Source organism: Leptonotus elevatus, chromosome 1 (genome assembly GCF_054856555.1).
Source record: "Leptonotus elevatus isolate MCC_2025b chromosome 1, RoL_Lele_1.0, whole genome shotgun sequence".
Classification (NCBI taxonomy): Eukaryota; Metazoa; Chordata; class Actinopteri; order Syngnathiformes; family Syngnathidae; genus Leptonotus; species Leptonotus elevatus.
In genome coordinates, this window is record NC_141239.1 from 27,599,278 (window position 1) to 27,622,351 (window position 23,074).

General features: G+C 41.1%; 1 protein-coding gene across 1 annotated transcript in view; it reads right to left on the minus strand.

The window, feature by feature from the left end:
* Nucleotides 1-6,138, minus strand: part of sdk2a (sidekick cell adhesion molecule 2a) — a 178,678-nt gene extending 172,540 nt beyond the window's left edge. The window contains exon 1 of the mRNA XM_086088184.1: nucleotides 5,914-6,138. Within this exon, the coding sequence (XP_085944310.1) occupies nucleotides 5,914-5,998 (85 nt within the window). The 5' untranslated portion in view covers nucleotides 5,999-6,138. The remainder of the gene's footprint in view (nucleotides 1-5,913) is intronic.
* Between the last annotated feature and the right edge of the window lie 16,936 nt (nucleotides 6,139-23,074).

Here is a 23,074-nt window from a genome sequence, read left to right on the forward strand (position 1 = left end):
ATGGATTAATTATAATAAACAAACTGTTTAATTCTTTACATTATATTTAATAATGTAAACACTATATGTTTTATAAAGTACAATGTACAATTGTGTGCTATTTTCCTCTCCCAAAAATACATTACAATTGTTTTTGTGTGTTTTGCGGGTTGTTGGAAGGGATTAATAGTATTTCAATTTTTTTCAACGAGTAAAGATGATTTGAAATACAAGATTTTTGAGTTATGAGCATGGTCACGAAACAAAATCAATCTCAAGGTCCAAACAAAAGTGACTTTCATGGGGATATGCAGCAAAAACACAACAACTAAACAAGACTGGGTGGAACTGATAAATGTCGTATGTAGCTTCACATGGTTATAAACATGGAGTCCTACAAAATTGTGAAGGCAACTCGTGTAGGACGTGCGTTAAAACTCCACACTTCTTCTTCTGTCACTTCTGCTGTTTTGATTAGCAACAGAGTACAAATGGGCTCAGTAGTTACCACTTTACTGCCTTTGTGTGAATAATAGTGTCTACGGATTGAGATAGTCACAGCCGTTCGTTTGTTCTAATGCGAAAAGAGAGGCATTTATTTATCTTAAGTGGATAAGGCATCCGCCTGCTAACTAGGGCATGGTGTCTATCAGAGGGACAGAAAATATTGTCAGAAATACCGTATTTCTTTTTTGCAAGCTTATTTTGAAGGAAGACTCTTTCAACAAGAGTTCCTCTCTTCAGTTCAGATTTTACGATGTATTGGAGAGTGTTCTCTTGCATTGTGGGTCCCAGATACACAATGGTACAGACAAATGAAATTTCGAAGTAGAAGGCACACTTGGTTTACGCCGTACTGTTTTTTTTTTTCAATTTATTAACGAGAAATGTTTTTTATACCAATGTTTACTGTAATTATAACTTGATGTTAAAGGCACCAATAAATCGATTATATCATCCGCATAGGGACCGCTAAAAAAAACATTGGCTTTAACAGCTGCTGATTTGGTTAGCAACAGTGTGCCAATGGGCTCAGCAGTTAACTCCTTACCGTCCTTGTGTGAATAATAGTGCCAATAAACTGTCACAGCCTATTTCCCTCATGGGAAAGGAGATGCGTTTGTTTACCATAAGTGGAAGACGCACCAGCAACTAATTGGGGTATGACATCTACAGGGACAATAACTCATTTTTGATCATCTTTTTCAACCTTCAATAAGATTTCCCAATTTTGAGTTCAGGTATTGTGATGTACCTGAGAGGGTTATCTTCCTATAGAGGAGGCCCAAAGCATATGATGATATCCAACTTTTATTCCAATCCCCGGTTCAGTGGTGTCAAACAGTTTTCCATTCATTCTTCACTCTGGACTCACATTCCCAGAAGTCACTTTGTGTGTCTCTTAAAGGTGTATCAAAATAATTACACAAGCACACAAATAATATTCTGAATGAATTAAATGAATTATGTCATATTATAATCAATTTACCTATTTTTTTAAAAGGTATAGCCAATTTATAAATTTTTAAATTATAATTTATAGGGCGCCACATAAAATTGTATTACAATATTTAGTGAACAATGGACAAAAATAGTGAAAAGTCTCGTTAGACTTCAGTATTATTTTGTGCTGAATCTTAAACTAATTGTCCCCATTCTTGCGTTTTAATTTTAATTTAATTTAATAATTTAATTTAAAATTAAGTAGCAGCTTATAGCTACTATAAAACGCGTCCACCCCGGAAATCGAACCCACGTCGTGATCAAGTATCCCGTGTACGAGGGCAAATCGGTTCACCTGAGCTAAATGTCTTGGTCACCATCGTTTTCGACATCTAATCAGTGTAGGCAGGGGGGGGGGGGGCAACCAATTAGAGGCAGAGGAGGGTAGGCCGTGGCTGAACGGTGTGCATCAGGGGGAATTTAGAAGTGGGTATACTCCATATACCCCACGTATACCCTGGACTACACCACTGCATAGAAGTGTTTTTTTATACTAATGTTAACTGAAATGATCACTTTACTACTGCGTGAGCGTGTCACTTCCAAATGACCTCCATAAGAACAGAACTCCATCATGAACTGAGAACCCTGATCGATTATCAAGTAATCAAGTTAATCTCTATTTCCCACCATCAGTCACGCTACCCACCTGCCCTCACATCTATTAGCTGGCACACAGACGCGAGATTGGGACTCAATGAGTCTTCCAATGGCCTGCTGAGAGGCGCTTAAGGCAAGACAAACGTGGTGGACTCTGTCGGGTGTCCTCTACTGCGTCGACGCAGGCAGCAGTGTCAAACGCAGTAGGAAGCTGCTCGAAAACAAGCACATGCCACCTCAGGCTCCTCGGGGGGAGGGCGGCGGCACCTCATGTGCCTAATTTTTGGCATCCTTCGCTCCCCAGGAAGGATGCAGAGCTGACTTTATACACCGGCATTTTGCATTTGCAAACACGCATTCCCCACGAGGAAGAGATCTGCGCCCCACTTAAGCAGACAAGATCTCTGTGACTGTGAAATAGAATAGCAAGCGTTTCTTCACCCAAGTCGTGACTGTGCGAGCAGAGAGCGAATCATTTTACGAGGAAGGACCAGACAGACAGGTGAATGGCAAGGAGACATGCAAGCAAACTCAAAGGATGCGAAAGAGGTCTGTTTTATGGGGAAGGAGGTAAAACCCTGTGAAGAAGCCCAGAGGCACTCAACAGTTCCTCACTGACTCACTGGCGTGTTACCTTAAAAAAAAAAAGGGGGGGGGGGGGTAATAACGGCGAGAGGAACTGTGCCCTGAATATTAAGAGACGCCAGAGACTCCTTTCAGATAAGGTTGGGAGCACTTTGGAGCAATGCAACCTGCTCGAAGACAAACAAGCAAAGGGATTATGCTGCTTTTAGCACTTTGGCGCACTGAGAATGGCGACGGGAAGACAGACAAGCCACCTCTTGTATGAATTAACTAATAACATGTCTTCTGGCTATCGAATACATTAAACACATGTCTGTCTTGTAGGTCGGGGAGAATTCCTCTTTCTATTAAAAGCATTACACCGAACAGGAATGTAGTGGACTATCTATAGTCAAACACAATTGGTTCCATGATGTCAATTTCAAAACAAAATTCTCTCTTGATGTCAATTAAGACTTAACCATAGGCACACACACATACATACAGCATTTCCCCTGCCTTGAAATCTAAGAAAAGGCCTGACTGTCAGATGTCCTGAACGATTATCCTGACTGATTATTTGAGATGTTAAGAGCGATTTTTCCAACTCAACAATCTGGATGAGCAGTCGTAAATGTTACCTGTTCAAGCAAGCCCCTTGCGCAGTCAACATTGAGTGCGGTCGAGTCACGGATGTCGCAATTGCGACGTGAGGCAGAACGCTAGGCAAACAGAAATTGGACCTGAATCTTGCAATGTTGCCAGACACAAAAAGAGGAGCAACTGGTTATATTGTGTTTGTATAACGTGTTGATCAAGTCATTTGCCACAGTAAAAATGTCAAGAGAAGAGTTTGCAACCAAAAGAGATGCGCTAACAGTTAGCCTAACTTCTTCAGTTTCTTCTTCTGCCACAATACTTCTCTTCTTCTTTGCATTTCTGGTAGCCTGGGTGCCTTATGTGGCATTGTGTTGCCCCATAGTGGTCAGTCTTGGTCCTACACCAGACATCTCATGTCGGTACACAGATTTGCAATTTTCATTCGAGATATCAGACTGAGCCTGACAGTGAATAGTTACATTTTGTGAAAAATTTAGACATTGGGGTTCCAATAAACAATCTCTGAAAAGTGGGTATGTGTATATAGCAGAGGAGACACACAAAAAAAAAACATTAAAAAAATTGGTCTTTAGTTCCAGATTCAAAACGGTCCTTTAAAGCTTACATTTATGTTTTAATTAACATTCTTAACTTTAATAACAAATGAGGAAGGGTATAGCTCTTATCTAACTTTTATTGAAATGTCATTCATTTCTGATAGTTGAGATAAACTGTCACTAGAGGTGTGAATTGCCTAGTACCTAGCGATTCAATTCGTGTCACGATTCATAGGTCACGATTCGATTCAATACCAATTAATCCCGATACAAATCTAAAAATAGATTATTGCGATTTTTCTTCTTTTTTTTTTTTACTCAAAAAAAATACTAATCAGTTAACTTGTACATGTACACTGTAAGATTTGTATGAAAATGTATTTATCTGAAAATTCAGACTTATAAGTGAGCCACTGCATTTAACAAACAGGTTGCAGTCTGTTTCATGTTTGAACTTTGAACAGCACTGAAATAAAATATTATGGCTTAATGTGCCATTAATATAACATTCTTCCATGCTTAATGTGTGAATCCTAACCCTAAGTAAGACGTTTTTTGAATATTCCCATAAAAAATGCATGTTTAAAAATCGATTCGGCAGCATATCGAATCGATTCGAGAATTGCGCGCCGTAATATCGCGATATATTGCCGAATCTATTTTTTTTAACACCCCCAACTGTCACACAAGTGTAACTTAAAATGTAATACTACCTAAGTAACACACACATCGGGGTTGCCAGTCGGCAACTAGCGAGGTAGCGTCAAGAAGCTAACATGGCAGTATACCTGTCGTGATGTAAAACATTGCAGACGGACACAAGGCATTGGCAATAATGTCTGACTAGCATGACACGTTGAAACCCTTGCTAATGCTGGACAAAGACACTTGAGTACTTAACTTCATGTAGATATTTTTCTCTTCTCGCGTGCTGTACAGTTTTTGTTTTTTATTTCAGTGTTGCAAAGAATGCACACTTCAGTTCATCCTTTAGTGGCATCAGAAATAATGTCTCATGTGAAAGTTCTGATTCCAAATAAGACACCCTGAGATATTAAAGGTCCACTGTACATCCAACATGCATAGGCCCACAGCCTCAACAAACTTACCTTCAATTCTTGCAACAGCTGGAAGTAATGTACATTTTATTGTATTTAACGGGGGGGTTACCACTCATTGGCTTTTTTATCATGACACGAAAGGCCACAAATGACCTGACTGGCTGTCCATTTTATATCTAATTACCTCTTAGTGCTCATAAAGCACACGCTTACTGTGAATTACAGCAGTTCATATTCTACATTCACATATACTGCCCTGCATGTGTGATGTAATCATTCATTCTGCGACGCATGTGCTTAAAGAATGGTCATTAGACAAAACGTAATGCAGTTTTCAAATAATAACCCTGCTCATAGTTGTACTCTGGCAATATTATGGCCGCTTCTGCGAGGCCATTAAGGTGGCCTCTGGGCAGAAAGTGAGGCTCCATCTACAATCAGAGCGACAGTTTATTGAGCTTTCTCACTGAGAAACGGGTTTCTGGGCTTTATAGATCTCACTTGAGCAAAAATACATTATGTTAAGCAATCAAGAAATCTAATATTGAAATAGTGAAACAGGGGCTGTGGATATTTTTTTTTAGGGAGGAAAAATCTTTTTTTGAATGATTCGTATCTACTAGTATACACACATATGGATATTTACATAGTCACTGGCCCCTTCATTAGGTACAGCTCAACTTGTCTTTATATGATTTAAAGACAATACTTTAATTACGAGTGGCATTTAATGGTTATGTGTCATTCTATCACATATTTTGGCTCATCTCAATAGTGACATGAACATTGGGACAACTCAAGAGTGCACTCCACCACCACAACATTAAAAGGCACATTTTAATACCCCTACGGTATTTGTAAAGGGATGATTTGCACTATATCACATCTCATCAAATTGGTCAGCACAGCTGTACCTAATGCTGTGGCAGTGAGTGAGTATTGCGAGTCTTTCAGTGGAGACTTCACTGGCACAAAAAAAAGCATTCCAAACTTCATTATATCCTGCAAGACACTTTCATTTCAAATAAATCACTAATTGCACATCTTACCTTGAGCCCTGGTGCAGAAGCACATCGCCGAGAGCAGAATCCAACAGGAGACCCACACCTTCCTGACCCGTCCAGAAGCTGCCATGGTCCGGCGTTGCTGCTGATGCTGCTGCTGCTGCTGCTGCTGTTGCGGCACCTCCACTACCGCCGCCACAGTCTGGACTCCGGAGCGCTTCTTTCCGCGTCCCCACGCAGGAAACGTGTTGCTCTGGAGCGGCCGCACGTACGCACGCACACTCCCGGGGAGAGAGACAAGCGTCCTGGCTGGTGCTTCTGCTTCTGTCGCTTGACGCTGCTGTGCTGCCGTCGCGGCTGCTCTTGTGCGTCAGACTGGTGATGAGGGAGAGACCCGGCTGGCGCGCGCGCACACACGCGCACGCACGCAAGGTATGGGAAGAGCCAGGCAGCGTGAGCCCAATTGAATTTTGAAACGCGCTCTTGAATGTCACTTTGAACGCATTTATACTGACCACTTACGTATGAATAAGTTAGAGTGATTACTGACCACTGAGCTGAGAGAGAAATTATCCAGTTTCAACAATTGGTCCAGGAATTAGTATATTGACTACAAATAATGCATCTATCTATGCCTACTACGTATACGGACAGGCAGAACAATTAAGTGTTCTCCACAAGATTGCAGAACGTACATAATTAACCTGTGTGTTATTTTTTTATTTCAACCAGGGCGCTGTAAGTGATCATCGGTGCAACCGAGGAAAATTATCCAATTTTGTTTAATTTGCCCCCCCCCCCAAAAAAAAACTATATATTAATCAAAAATACAGTATATGCTTGTTCATCTATCTATACTAGCGATATATAGTGATGGGCAGCATGAATGCTCTTTTATATGACAGAAGGTACAATAAACATGAGTATCCACCTGTTGCCATTCATACAACAGAATAAGTAACGGTTTGCAAATGTTTCAGCTTTGTGTTCAATTAAACATGTTCAGATTTCACAATGTATCTAAATTTGAGACCGTCTATTCATTATTTCCCTAATCAATTTTTTTTGTGACGTTTGAGTGATCTTAGATTGTTCTCATGTAAAGCATGTGCCCTGGCTAAAGGGTGAGAAAGACAAATATAAAGGAGTAACCATCAAATGAACTACTCCTTAGTCATTTAATTGCGTTTTTAAGTGTTGGTTTCCAACTTTAGGTGAAGATAAACGACTTCTCTTAAATTTCACCGTGCTAAGAATGCATCATCATGCACTTATATGCACTAAAAGTGCATTTTATTATGGTTTGATAGCCACAGAAGCTCTGTACGCTACTGCCACCATGCGGCAGACACAGGTATGAATCCCCCTCCTTCCTATTTGGATTGCTGTGATTGCGTTTTAGCCTGGATTTGAATTTAAAAAAAGAATCCCTCAATGAACAAGTAAGTCCTCAAAAACATTTTAAATGCCTTCGAGGATTAAGCAATGATTGTGTGTGGTTGTGAAAGCTCTATGCTGTATTTGCAGAGATGATCCTGGAGTAATGCCCATAACTGCCAATGATTATTAAACAAGCAGGAAATAGCCTAACTCAAAGGAGCCTGGCGGAATACAAAACGAGGAGGAAGAAAGTAAAGTTTCTATTTGAAAGTAAAATGATTTAGAACAAGGCAAGCTCAGTGGACTAGCGGTTTTGGTTCTAGTGTTGTTTGGTGTCTGTCTAAAGGCCAATATGCCTGGTGATTGGCTGGCGACCAGTCCAGGGAGTAAACCAGTACCTCTCATCCAAAGTTAGCTGGGATATGCTCCGGCTCAACCACAGCAGTTATGAGAACAAGCATGATAGAAAATGAATGGATGGATGAACAAGGCATTCTAAAGTGCCTCAAGCATTTACAAAACAATCCAAACAAACACACATCCAGTATATTAGTTACACAATCAGGCTATTTCTATTACTTGGCATTTCCCTGTCCTAAATTCCTCCCCAGAAATAAGAAGCACAAAAATAAGTCCCGTTCTCCTGGTATTTGTGTTCTTAATTTACATTTTCCTGACTCTGCCATTATAATTCACAGTAGCAATTGCTGACAAGTGGATAACAACAAACAGTGACAAGACGATAACGAACAAAAACAAACAATGTCTGATGTCTGAACGTTTTATAATCCGTATTTAAGTAGCCTATTCAAATATTGGTTCCTGTATGAAAACATTGTGAGCTGGCGCAGACTAGCGGCTAAGTGACTCACAAACTGCACTGCCGTCAGTCTTTCAACAAGATGTCTGCCAATTGTATTGAAGTATTGTCAGTTAACCACCTTTTCGCTGCTAAGAAACAAAGAAAACTGATCTGACTCTATGCCTGAGCATTTTATAATCAGTAAAGCATTCAAAAGTAACCAAGTAGTAGAGTCAGTTAGCTGGCAACTAAAGGCTAACAGACAAAAATTTCTGTCTTTCTCTAATTTGAAAGTTTTATAATATTTTAGTTGGCAACTAGCGGTTAAACGGCTAGCAGACAATCAATACTTGTCTTTAACCACATATTTTCTCATCAATTAAACTTTCAATTTTTGGCAATGTGGATTAGCGGCCAAGACAAGCAAATTGCATGTGCCCATCTCTACAAAGACTCCGAAAGTTTTATAACCAGTTATTTGCAATTGCACACTTTGTACTGTCAATTCGCCATCCACGAGCAGCTAAACTGCACCAACTGACAAACGAGCAGCAGCTCTTAAAAGGTTGCCTGAAGGAAATTGTCAGTTAGCCGCCGCCTATCACTTAACAAATGAACAATTGCTGGTTGCTAGCCAACTGTAAGATGTCTGTCTCAATGAGTTAAAGAAATATTGGCACAGTAGTTTTGTCAGCATTATCATCAGTATTGGCAACCATAATATACTATATTAGTATTGTCAGCTAGCTACTGATTAGCGGCATACAAACAAACAGAGTCTGTCCATGTCTTACTGAACAGTCTGAAAGTTTTTTTTAAATCAGTTAAGCATACAAATATTGACTTGTTAGCATTCTCAGTAAGCCGCCAAATTGCAGCTAAACAGCTAACAGACAAACAAATTGCGTCTGTCCATCTCTCAACTCGGCTCAACTCAACTTTATGGAGCACTTTACTACAGCTATTGTTGCTAAGCATAAGCGTAACTGTGCTAGTATTGTCAGTTCACTGCTGAATAGCAGAAAAGTGACAGACAAACAAACAAACACACAAACAAACAAAAAGTCTATCACTTATCAAGTCGGAATGCTTGCGATCAGTTAAGCATTCAAATATTGGAAACTGTATGCAAGTATAGTCAAACACTCATACAATAAGATCTTTTCTGAATAATTTTGAAAGAGGAAACCTCAAAATAAAGAGTTAAAAATGGACTGTTGAGCCGCAATGATAATTTAGGTCTATAGGGAAAGGATACAAATCTGGGCCGGAGTTCGGCCTGTTGAAGACACCTGGCGTCTGCTAAAAACACATGGGGAAATACGGGATGTAATATCTACTTTTGGCCTCTTTGAACTTAATGAAAAATACATTTGAGGGCAATGAAGATGCGCTTCAAAGCGCCATGATTCCAGGCACACACACACACAAATCCATTATGTTTAGTTATTAAGGAACATCAGGGCCAGGCAGCATGCTAAGAGCTGCTGCTGTTCAAAGTGTAAACAGGTGGTAGCTCCACTGGTGGGATGTCACCTCTCGCTGTCCTTCTTCACATCTTCTTTGTAGTGCTTTATTGTCTCATTGCTTCCAGTGGATGGTGTCATCCAAATGTCCCATCTCCTTCGCCGCCCAGAGGACCAGCCACCCCCCTCCCGATAATGATGTACTGATTATGAGACTCTTGGGCTGGCAGATTGCTCTCCAGCCTCGTTGGCGTGCTGTGGAAAATTGCCGCCGTCTTGGAGGTTTCGCCGCCGCCACCACCTCCCACTGTGAATATCAGACAGGCTGACATTAGCAAGCTGCTGGGGGACGGCGCTCTGGGGGCCGCAAGGGCAGGTGTTCTGTCTCTATGAGTGTTGTAGTGCAGTGGAAACAGAGGTTGGCTGATGCTACAAGTCATGCATCGGCAGGGTTGGGAGGGTTACTTTTAAAATGTAATCCCTTACAAATTACCTGCTATAAAATGTAGTTATTAACGTAATCCAGGTACCATAATATTAAAGTGATGTAACTGGAATACTTTTGAATTACTCCAATATTGAGTATGCTCAAGATGGACGGACGGAGATAGATAGATAGATAGATAGATAGATAGATAGATAGATAGATAGATAGATAGATAGATAGATAGATAGAGTCATCCAATGAGGATGACGATGCGTGACATCAACTGCAAAATTAACTTTTATCCCTGTCACAAGTTTAGCCGTGTATATGTTGTGTATGATGTTTAAATAGTGAATTGGTGGGAGGAAGATTTGTTTGGACGGTGTAACTCACATTATGGTTGTAGGCTAGCGGGCTAGCGGGCTAGCGGGCTAGCAAGAAGCTACAGCGCGTAGCATGCCGCTGGACTCTCATCTCAAACTTTCGCTCCGAGTAAGTTCCAGTGAATACCGGTCGCCATTTCCTCTTCCCGTCCGTGAAGCTTTTTCAAACTGCCCGCGTGTGGTGTGGAGGACACGACTAGTCAAAATTCGTTCGTTCCCACTTCCCTGACGTGTAGCAACGGCATCACTCGCGCGGGCGTGCACGCGCTCTCTCTCACTCTGTCTCGCTCTGTCTCTGTCTCTGTCTCTGTCTCTGTCTCTCTCTCTCTCTCTCTCTCTCTCTCTCTCTCTCTCTCTCTCTCTCTCTCTGTGTGTGTGTGTGTGTGTGCCTCTCTCTCTGTGTGTGTGTGTGTGTGTGTCTCTCTCTCTCTCTCTCTCTCTCTCTTTCGCACTCTCTCATCGTAGAAATTGTAATCCCCATTTTTAATAAATGTACCTGTAATCTGATTACATGTTTTTTCCTGTAACTGTAACATAATGCAGTTAAAAAAAATTGTAATCTGAATACGTGACGGCTGTACATGTATTCCGTTACTCCCCAAGCCTGTGCATGGGGGAATGAAAACAACGTATGATGGTGGTGTCACGACAAGCTGAACATATTTGGTGGTATTAATATGCTGCTTTACTAGGGAAAGTGAGAGCATTATCCTTTTAAAGAAATGAATCCTCGCTGGTGGGCACAAACCTTGTATGTCCAGATATGGTCAATTAAATTTTTTTTTTTTTTTTAAAATTGATGCGAGTGGTCTGTCTTCACCTTGTTATTATCACACAAATTTGTTAGTGTTGAAAATTGCTTGAGAACATCTCCGACAATGAGCTTGAATGCTTTGGCATCCTCGTGTTGGCTCGTAGCCAAAACTGACACAATAATTAGCAAGAATGATTTAACGAGGTATTAAACAGATACATATCAAAATGCAGTTATTTAGTTCTCTAAATCTCTTAAAGTATTTACACTTTCAAAGGCTACATCTGCAACATTCCTTGGAAATCACAATGCCCCATTATTGGTGAGCTTCTTTGAGAACAGGCCCACAGGCTACTCATGTGGTCTTTGGGAGCAACCTGGTGCCCGTTGGAACCATGACCCCTAGTGCTTCAGACAGGTGACTTGATTCCTGGGCAATCGAAGCAGGTAACAACAATTTCACTTCATTAACTTCACACGTGTACTTTGCATTTTAATCCTGCCTGAAAAGTAGATGTAAGTGCATAAAGTTGAATTCCGGGAGAAGCAGTTGGTGGAAATGTGACAAAATCAGTGCTGTGGAGATTGGGAACAAGCATCATGCCCTTTCACCAGCCACCCAATTTGCATCAGCTCCGCTGATTTGATTGAAATGAGTTGCATTTGAGAGGCGCCTCACTTGCGTATGTAGGGTCTGGGAGAGTGAAAGCAAACAATAAGGACAGGAAACGTACACCATTTGTCACATGTGAGAGATCAACTGTTTCAAGTGTAAGATGAAAAGCAGTCAGCGCTTTCGCTTTAGCTTCCCTCTTAATTGTCCACACTCCTCTGGCTGACATTTGCACTGGCGCTGCCGTTGCGGGTTGCCTAATTGGATGCGTTCTCCTTGGCAAAGGAGGCCACGCTCCCTCTCTAGTTGCTACATCGGTCTTAACGCCTCATCGGCGGTGGCTTGCTCGCAGACAACATCGGGTCCCTCCCTGGCAACAGATCAACTCGCAGGCCTTTGCTTGAGACAGTTGTAACTGCAAATGGAAACATGAAAAATACAACCAAACTGCTGCCGGTAGATGGAAAGATGAGACTCTGAGTAGAGTCAGTAAAAAGTATATTCCTTGCTTGCAAAGCACACAGGATACCGTCTCTCTGTTCACTAAGACTGCTATACACTACATCAAATCTATAAAGTGTACCTTGCCATATTCCATCATGACATGCAATATAAGACCTGCATGAAAAATATAGGCCTACTTAAAACCTCAAACAAAAGTCGTTTCTAGGATGGTCACACACAATGCTCCCCCATAGGGAAGTAGAACATTCAGGGTCAGAACAGGCATCATAAAACCGTCAACCTAAACATTTTCTTTACAATATGTTCTATGCAGCCCCACTAGTCAAAACATGCCATTCTGATTAATATTGTGTTGGTTTAATATGAATTAAGCAGGAAAATCCAACCATTTTTAACCATCTCAGAGGGCGGCCATTTTGCCACCTGCACAGTTGATCAGGGTTCAAGCCCATATCACTCTGAGGGGAGAACGTTTGCGAGTGTCGACGAAGATAGCAAATGCACTCTCCCGACAGGGTTTGTTCAAGGTTCGCAAACGTTCGCCTAAAGTTTTAATGGAATAGTTTGAACATGTTCAAAATCTAATTGCAACAAGAAGAAAAAATATTACATTTCCTTGTGTCATTGTTCATTCAAGTTCACAATGTTCGCCTCGGGTTTTAATGGGTTTTCTAGTCTCAAAGAAATTTGTGTAAAAAAATAAAAAATAAAACTGGAGGTGAACGTTGAGCGAACGATGCAAACTCAAACAAACCCTGATGAGATGAGTGTGACATGGGCTTCAGGAACGACCAATCACGGCTTACCTGTTTTCTCAAGCTGAGTCGTGATTGGTTGTTACCTGAGCTGTGATGCAAAATGGCCACACCCTGTGAAAGATAAAAACAGCTGGATTCTGCTGCTAAACTCCTATTCCACAGACACAATATTACCGTAATTAAAATGCCGTGTTTAGACTAGTGGGGTTCTAAATTAACTTTTTTTTTTATCACCAGCCAATGTGGCTGTTGACGCCCTAAAGTACCAGCAATCAGAAATTCTACCAGCATTTTTTTTTTTTACTTTAGCTCCGCTGTTTAACTCACACTATCTACCTGTATGTTTGTTTCTCGCACATTAAACATATAATTATAGCACAGTATTTATTGGAAATGAAGGAGTCACTGCCAAGGATACAAATGACCGAGAACAAAACCGTGTGGAGCAGGGGTGGGCAATCCTGGTCCTTAAGGGCCAGAGTCCTTTTAGATGTTTCCTTCCACCAACACAGCAGACTGTAATGATCAGCATCGTTATCAGGAATCTGCAGAACTCTGCAGAAAACTCTGAATGGCGTCGATGCTGAGTCTGGTGTGAAACTCCTCTTCGAGTGTGTCTCCATGTATGTACAATGCTGCCCCCAGGTGGCCAAGGCGCACATACAAGCTCAATGTACAATGAATTGAAGCAAATAATGTGGTGAAATGTTAAATTGTTCACATTTTATTTAGTCACGTCATTACGGTATAATTGTATAGTACTTTCACACCACATTGAACGTGTATAAAGGCAAAGACAACACACCAAAATAAACATATTGTTAAATGAATACCTTTCTCAATGATAAATTAGTATAATTATTATTGTAAAGACATGTTTGATACATCTTTCCTATGGAATCTCATTAACCTGTGCAGACGTGCTTCATAAAATATAGCGTTCTATCTAACACCTGTGATGTCTCTTGAGTTTCTTTTGGAAGAAGAAAATAACCCCAATAATGATTTGAAAATATTAGGGCATCTTTACCCAGGAGACAAGCCACTTAAGAATATTGCCTCGACTCACCAACATAATTGGTCTCCTCCAGTCTCACTTTGATGTAAATAACATTAGCAATTTTCCAGTCGTTTCGCATTGATCCCCCGCCGCCGAGCGGAAAGCCGCTGCAAATTGAAAAGTCTTAAAGCCACAGACGCCCTGCCCGCGTTTCATTCAAGACGTCACCTGAAAGCCGCAACATTACTGGGATTGATTGTGCGCTTTGCTGCGGGGCCATTTCAGCAACACGCCGAGTGCTATTCCGACACACACGCATTAAATGTGATGGACAATACAAAGTCACGCAGGTGCATTTATATCTGTACGTTATGTGGCAAAGCAGCACTCCAGGACCAATTTCTCCGCCTGTTTCATCACCTTTCTTTTCATCAATCCGACACACGGCACTCGATGGAATGACATTTGTTTGCTGCAAGATGTCTCTCCCCTTTTATAACTCGCTTCCCCCGTGACTGATTTCTTATGAAGATGTTATTTCAGAAATATATATTTTTTCTTTTTTATTTGTCTCTCTTATCTCCCCGGCATCGGATCATTGAGGGAGATGGCTGTGATCATTTAGTAGTGAAATAGATTTAAAAGAGTACATATTTATTACAGTGTGCTTGCAGATTTGCCAATTCTCACTGAGCATAAGCACAAACAACTAAATACAGCATTTTCTTTCTCCAAATAATGTCCAAACTCTTAATAGAAGGTCTCTTTTGGTCAAAACACAAAAAGGATAAAGGGTTAAAACATTTACTTCTGGGCAGAACTAAGGCATACAACATAACAAGCTGACTAAGTCTTGCTATATACTGTATATAAGTATAAACTTCTCCAAACCCTTGAGCAACTATTTCTAAGAAGCAATGATTAACAAATCTAGCAACCATGTAGAAGTTCTTGGAGGCTTGTCCTAACATTTTTTTTTTTTTTAGTTTGTGGCAAAACTGACTGCTTTTTTTTAAACTGTTCACAATTCCCTCCGCCGTTTGATGTAAATAGACTCACCTCTCCAGCACTGCAGGTGCCGTCATCACCGCAAATACCAGCGAAACATAAACTTGCGGGCGCATGTAATAATAATGATCACATATGGATGAACGAGTACATCCTGAGCAATTCACGTGACAGCTAAGATTATGGAGGACAACACGGAAATGGTAACAGGAAAAAGTGTTGAGAAGTACACCCCGGATGGTTTTAGATGACCTTCTGAAAAAGGTCATCTTTGTCATCTGTAATGCATTTCTTTCAGAAGGTAATTAAAAGCTGTTTTTTTTCCCCATGCAGAGCAAAAATCATTTTGCCTCATTACTTTCCCACTTGGCAAAATGTTGAGCCCATAAACCCATCCACGCCCCTCCTTCCTCTGCACGAAATGGAATAGTATGGCATTATAAAAAAAGACCCTGGGCCCGCAAAAGATTAGGTGGGATAAAAAGAGATATATAAGCCAGAGGTTTCTTACAATTTCACGGCGGTTTTAACTGGCGAATTTCTTCCCTGCGGAAGTCAACCATGCCTGAGTCACCTTTGTGTAAGATGCTGTTGCAGCACACCTTAAAAACCCTCAACAGAAAAGATGCTGAAATCCTGTCTGAGGTGGGGAGTGTGGGGGTCTCAGTGGACCTCCTGCTGTTGTTATGGATGGGAGGGTGACCCTCTGAGTGTGAGATTTACAAAGGAAATGATTTCCCCCAAACTTCCAATAATATGCAAAACAGTTGCAATGACTATGGACCGACTTTAGTTGCTCGTCATAGTTGTATGCAGCGGTTGCAGCTCGCGATGTAGAATGAATTACTTTGATTTATTATGATGAATTACTGATCAATATTTTTTGAATGTATTTTCAATAGTATGAATGTTCACATACAGATTCAGTATATCCATCCATTTTCTTAACCGCTTGTCCTCACAAGGGTCGCTGGGGGCACAGAAGCCTATCCCAACTGGCTTCGAGCAGTAGGCTGGGTACACCCTGAACTGCTTGCCCGCCAATCGCAGGGTACACGGAGACAAACAACCATCCATACTCACAATCACACCTATGGACAATTTGGAGTGTTCAATTAGCCTGCCATGCAAGTCTTTGGAATGTGGGAGGAAACCGGAGTACCCGGAGGAAACCCACGCAAGCACGGGGAGAACATGCAAACTCCCTCCCAGGAAGGCGGACGTGCCAAAAAAATCGATTCCCATAAGTACGATTCAGAATTGATTTTAAATGTCCCAAAATCGATTTTAATTAAATTATTTTATACTGTCTTCCCTTTGTTTGTGTGTGCCTTTATTGGGAATGCTGTTCATGTTGTAATAGATTTGGCCACCGAGGGGCAGTGTGGTTCCACGAGGTCTGATACGCTGTTAAGTTGTAGCCACATTAGAGAGCAGAAGGAAAAAATCACGATCAAGTTATTCCAATAAAAGTTGTTTTTTTGCAGCGTGGAGCCGTACTTTTGAGTGATAAAAGTGCTGCGAGTGGCACGCTAATTAGCATTAGCAAGACAGACTGGAGTAGATCCTTACAATTCCTTGCACATCTATAAATTGAAGCAAAAATCATTGTCAATCAAATCATTTTGAATAAAAAATCTTTCTCAATCAAAAATCGATTCTGAATCTAATCGCACACCCAAAAATCGGAATCGAATCGTGAGACATTAAACAATTTCCCACCCTAATATATATATATATATATATATATATATATATATGTGTTTGTGTGTTTTTTTCAGTAGCTGATGTCCTTCCATTATATAACATTTGACTAACTTCACCTTGGTCAACGGAATCAAATTTACTCCAGTCAATTAGAATTTATGACAGTGGCTTGAAAAATAAATGACATGTCACTATAGGGGGAATCCAGAAAAAAATCAATTACTCCTTTTCTTATGTATACAGTTGCTTTAAGGTGAATTAAAGTGCACGGCGAAACACAAGGCTGAGAGCTTGCAATCAGATCAATGGCTTTGAATGATTACTCTGTATGGCTGCCATTATACAGTATTAGTTGACTAAAAGTGTGGCAATTGAGTTGCCCCACTAACTTTGCGCTGTCAGCGTGATTTATGAGGTTTTTAGGGGAGTGGGCTGCGATATAATGTAAACAAATGTGCTGGATGCGGCAATGCGCCAGTGGGAGGGATCAGGCATTGTTGGGGCTGCCATCCACAGAACAAGAACAAAATTATTTTCTTTCCCAAAAGACGTTTAGCACTGAAAAGCAAGAAAACAACAAAATGCTCAGCCTGAATTTTCGATCAACATGTATGGGTAAACTGGGTTCATAGTATTGTAGATGCAAGTTCCCTAATGCCCATAAAATCCCAAATACTGTGGCAATTGTTTTGATATTTTTAGAGGTTGAAGTTGACATGAGTCGAGATGTGCATGTGAATTTTGGTAAACTATTCATGCGTCCGTTAACTCATTTAATCCCAGCCATTTTCATTGGAGCAACCCCTTTCAATACCAGCCGTTTTACTGGATTTGGACTGATCTTGCAAGGCCCATAGAATATTGTGTTCTTGCTATATAAACACGGAACATGTCAACTTTTAAGTACAACTGTACTTGTACTTACTGTAAATTGAAAATGACATCACAGTGTTAAGTCTCCGTCTGGGAACAGTTAATCCATTGGTAACCCAAGATACAGTATACATGCTTAAGTCCAAGAAAACTCAGAGAAGTGTTGTGAGACTTTGGGGGTGTATTTTTACCCTGAGAAAAGAGCACATTCCCAAAATGACATCTAGTGTCATCCATCATTTTAGAATCGGTAAAAAGTGAAAAGCCACAAGTCAAAGAAAAATCAGTGACCAGATTTCATCTTCAACCCAATAAGAAATACGCTGTATAGCACATGAGGGTGGTTCAAGATTCAACGATTTGTGCACCTTTCCAGGCATATTTTTTACAACTATTTTGTTCCTGAATTTGACAACATCAGAGTTATTCCACTGACAGTATACTGCGAAAGCTTGATTGTGCTCTTATTTGTTGACATGATTACAAAATGGAATTGGATGACTGTAAAATGAGCTCTGTCAGGTTGGGTCAAGCGCGCAGTGTTTGTCTGAAACGCAGCGACTGGCATGTACTACTAATTAGTCATCAACAAACACATAATGTCTCACCCGTTTTGCGATTGCATTCTAATGCCAGCCATGAGAAGAAAATTAGGCCTGCTCTTGTGAACGACATTGAAATGCAAGCGGCACGGTCCTTCTCAGCAAATAAGGCTTGAAAAACGGACTCTGTCAAGAATAAAAGGAGAATAGATGAGCCATTAATGTTTTATTGACAGTATTTGTCCGTTTTTTTTTTCTTCTCGTAAGGTGCCATATTGATTTTCATACGGCCACCGTAAAGTCGACTGTAAAGCAGATGCGGCCATAACTTAGTTACAAGAGCACGAGCGCGGCGAGATAAAGGTTGACAGCCTTTTTGCATGCGCCTCACGTCGGCCGCTATTTAACACCTGAGTGCCAAAGCCACACAAGGTTAACAAAGCAAGACATCATTTTCATTAGATAAGCCACTTGAGCTAATCACTGAGAGCTCTTATGAAGTGATTATGTCAAAAACATAATTAGTGTCATTGTGACGTCAGGCGGACATGGAGGGCTTTGAAATTGCGGCAGCTGCAGGGACTTCACTACTTTTGTCACTCCCAAGGGGCGAACAGTCGGACCTTTTACTCAGCCACCCTAATATGGCTCCCGCATAAATTTGGTACAGCGCCAACAGGCAATCGTGTCCCGCAAGTCCATAAAACGTAACCGAAAAGCAGGCCCGTGGCCGTCTTTGTCGCAAGAACAGGCCCAGCAGTTGGGAATTGATCGATCCCTCGATCGCATTCCGGCTTCACACATGCGGGATTTGTCCCCTCAGGCAAGTAACAGAGCAGATTCTGATCTGATCCCCTTCATCAGGCGATATGTTACGCCCACCCCCCGACCTGCAGGAAAACAGCCTGGAGGCTTCAGCAGCCTCTGAAGTGAGCCCTCATCAATTCTATTTGATGCAACCATTTTGAGATTTCGGATAGATTACATGAAGGGATCAGACTTTAACATATTAAACACATAAATGCATGATTCCTAGGAATGGCTCTTTGACAAAATTTCCTTGATAGTCTGTGAGGGAAAAATAACCATCAATTATTGTTTTTTACGTTAGGTACAGTGTAGGCTATTACATTTAAACTGCACACACGGATAGAATCTTTAATACAAACATTCACGTCACATACAATACAGCTAACTATTATTGCTGCTTTTGTTCTTGAACACATCTGCAAATACCAGGGGTCTGCAACCTGCAAATCTGGAGCCACATGTGGCTCTTTAGTCCCTCTCCTGTGGATCCTTGAGGTTCTCCCCCCCAATTTTTTTGTAAAAATTAGTTTTTAAAAAAAAAAATTTTTTTTGACAAAATATTTTTTAGGTGAATTAATAGTTTGGATAAATAATAATAATAATAATAATTAAATATTTTTAAAATGTCATAGTCCAAATGTTTAAGTTGTCAGAAAAAGAGACAAAAGTTTTTTTTAAATACCTAAAAATAACCAAAAAGTGACCATAAATGTCAAAAAGGAAGACAAAAACTCATAAAACATTCAAAACGTAAACGTAAAATGTTCCAAATAAAAAAGAAAGACGGAAAATTACGATAAAATGCACACAAAAAGTCAGAAACTTTATTTAGGAACGAAAATGTTTGAAAAGGCAAAAATGTCAGAAAATTTATAGCAAAAAGGGCAGAAAAAAAGTAAACAAAAAAAAATAACCCAAAAATGTCCCCCCCAAAAAAGAAGAAGAGAGGCAGAAAATTACTATATGTCCACAAAATTGCTAAAAATGTCAGTGTCATGTTTTGGTTCTGTGTGTTTGGGTTTTTGTTTAGTTTTCGGTGTTGTTTTTGTCTGTGGTTGGTGTTTGTCATGTGTATTCCTAGTCTTTCCCTTTGTCTCGTTATGTCTGATCACCTCCACCTGTGTGTTTTTCCCTTCCCAATGTGTGTGTGACCAATCAGTGCCCTCAGCCTATTGTGTTCCTCAGGTGTGTCTCATTAGTGTTGGTGAATTAGGCCCCGCCCACATGAACGCCAGTTTCAATGTATCCTCACAAGTTTCTCACCATTTAGGCCGTTCGTCCACACGATGGCGCGGTTTCGGAGCTTGAAACCGATCACTTTTGAAACCGGGCTCCAGAGTGGAAAGATTTCAAAACGCGCCCCGTGCGCATCCGTCTGGACACCATTTGCAGGATACTCCTCCAGCGATGACGTAATGGTCGCAGCTCGATGACGACGCGTTGTCGCAGATTGATGACGTAGGCGCCAATTCTCGCGTAACTGCGCGCGAAGCGTCAGTCTGTCAACAACAAAGGCCGTGTCGTAGTCGTTTTGCGCAGCCTCCTTAGCTTGATTATGCTTTTGCAGCAAAATATTTTGCTTCTTTATTCCCACGTTCAACAAGCGGTGTCGTACTTAAATCACCCGCCATTGTCAGTTCTCCTGTGTTCGTCTTTTTCACGTTGTTTTGATACATGCAAAACCGTGTTTGTTCTGTAGATTGAAATAAAGTTAGGGGGGGAAAAAAGTATTTGTCTTCTTCGCTTTCCGTTAACTCCCTGTGGCTGCGCTACAGTGCCACTCCAGACTTGGCATATACATTACAGCGGTTAAACGTCCTCAGCGTGTTCTTTTGGACACACGCAAGTCTTGAAATGCTTCCGTGTGTACGAGATTTGTTTGAGGAACGAAGCCGGCTTTGCTTCCGTCTGGACGGGGCCTTAGCCTTAGTCTGTTGTTGTGTTTGTCCCGTCTGTGTGGGAGCATTGTCGATGTCACGTGTGGGGGAGTCTGTGTTTCTCGTCGCATCAAGCTAAGCCCTCGTCATAGTTAAGTCGTCCACGTCTTCTTCGTCCTCACTGCCAAAGCTAGCCCATCTTTGTCTCAGTCAAGTTGCCCACGTTTTGCCAAGCCAGCCAACTCTCGCCCCGTCCCCGCACGGCGACCAGCCCATCCTAGTCTACTCACCTTCCTTGTTAAGTATCAATAAAGTTAGCCATATGACAAGGTAGGCAAAATTTGCCTTAAGGCTAGGCTGGATGTTGCCATTACTGCATGTCTGAACTCATACTTTGACCTTAGAAAAAAAAAAAAAGCTCTCATATTAACACAGCGATACCACTTTACCAGCCCGACATAACCTCCAGGCATATACAGTAGAAGCCATGTCAGACACTTTGTAAGTCAACTGTAAAATGCATGCTGAACTCCTCCCAGTGCAGTAGCTGGCCGTCCAGCCAAATTTCTCAAGCTCCGTTCTGCACTGCTCGGCTCCGAATGAGCCAGCCGTGCTCCCATCACGTACGTAGCCACTGCAGTGCGGCATGTGTGATAAAGTATCACTTAGGTTGTCTTGTCACAGTTTTAGTTCATACTGGTGTTCTTGTATTTCTTTGAGTCGGTTTATTTTGGAGTTAACACGCAGAGGTACACATGGCATCCATATTGCTAATCGTAGTATATACACCAGAGTCGACGTTATTCTTCGTTTCTTATTTCTTATCTACTGAATTTACTCCTGTCACATAGTGCCCCCTACTGATCAGACTGAGTAACCACACGACCGAAATACCTTGTGTGACAGGCTACATTGAAGTGAAATGTGTGGCAAAACTGATTGGAAAACAGGCAGTTGGATGTTGAAATATCAGTCATGACAAGTTGCTAGTCTCATTATAGGTTATTGTGAAAAGTTGCTTGTGCCATGTTCAAGAAAAGTTTGTGTTTTGAACAATATTTTCATTTGAAAACACAGGTGGAAAAAGGAATGGCATTATCAAGTATCCGTACATAAATGTATGCTCTTGTATTTGATCTTCAAAAAAAAAAAAAAAGTGGTATCAGTTCATCACGACAGGCATGTCATGCTCCCTCCCTACTTAACAGCCTGCGTACAAATGTGGATTGCCAATTTGTTTACTTTTGTTCTGGGCAGAGATATTTTGGACTCAGAGTGTAGTGGTCTGCCAGAAAAGCAGAAAGCCTCACTTTCCATTCGCTGGTTGGTAGGGATTGGGATTGATAGGATTTTTACGATTCCGTTTCCGTTTTCAATTCTGCTTAACGATTCAATTCTCTTATTGATTCTTTATTTGGAAAAAAGATGAATAAACAGATTAACATCCACTTTTTTTTATGTCTTAGTTGTGAAGTGAAGTTTTAAGGTCCACATTCGAGGACTCCTCAATGGGGTCTGCAGAAAAAAAAGAAAAGAAAAAAGATTTGAAAATAACACAACCATTTTTTTTTTTATTATCTTCTGTAGAAATCTACAAAATAACCTAGATTATTTTGTGACAATAATGCCCAACTCCAATAGACTGGTGTGTGACTCCCGTGAGCAGAGTCAGTGTGGTCGTGTGGAAGTAGAAAGTGTTGCTTTTAAGTCATGGTTCGTTATGTACATCTTTGCACGTTTTGCAACCTTGAATGAACCCTGATGGGAAAAAAATAACAACACTTGCGGGCCGCGGCTTTTAGGCAAACTGGCGCTAATATAGTTACTACCAGTTCCTGGAGTGTTGATAGGAGAGAACGCTTGCATAGCTGGCGGGCGTTGCTGCTGTGTTGATCCCACCGAGACTCCGGAGCGCTCACAAACACGACAGACAGTCATCGCATGCTGTGTGTGCAAATGCGTTTGCACAGTGCTAGTGTTTCCTCCCTTAGACGAAATATCCAATTTGTAAACATTGCAAGTTGGCCTGTTGTTAGCTTTTATTGAAAGATGTCAACAAACTTTCGAGTGTGGCGCTATGTTTGTTGCTCGGCGCGCACGGAAATGTCGTGCGCGTTGTGACGTCATCGTCCCACACGGAACCGATAAGAGAATCGTTAGCAAAAACGGCAAACCATGCCAAGGAATTGAAACACTGGGAGCCGATTCTCAACAAGAACCGGTTTTCGATTCCCATCCCTACTGGTTGGGCTTAGAGTGTGTTTCTTCACAAAAGGACTTCACTGTACTCTCCTCGTCTTCCTGACCTGCTGCCGCATCAGCAAAAGGTAAAGATCCACAA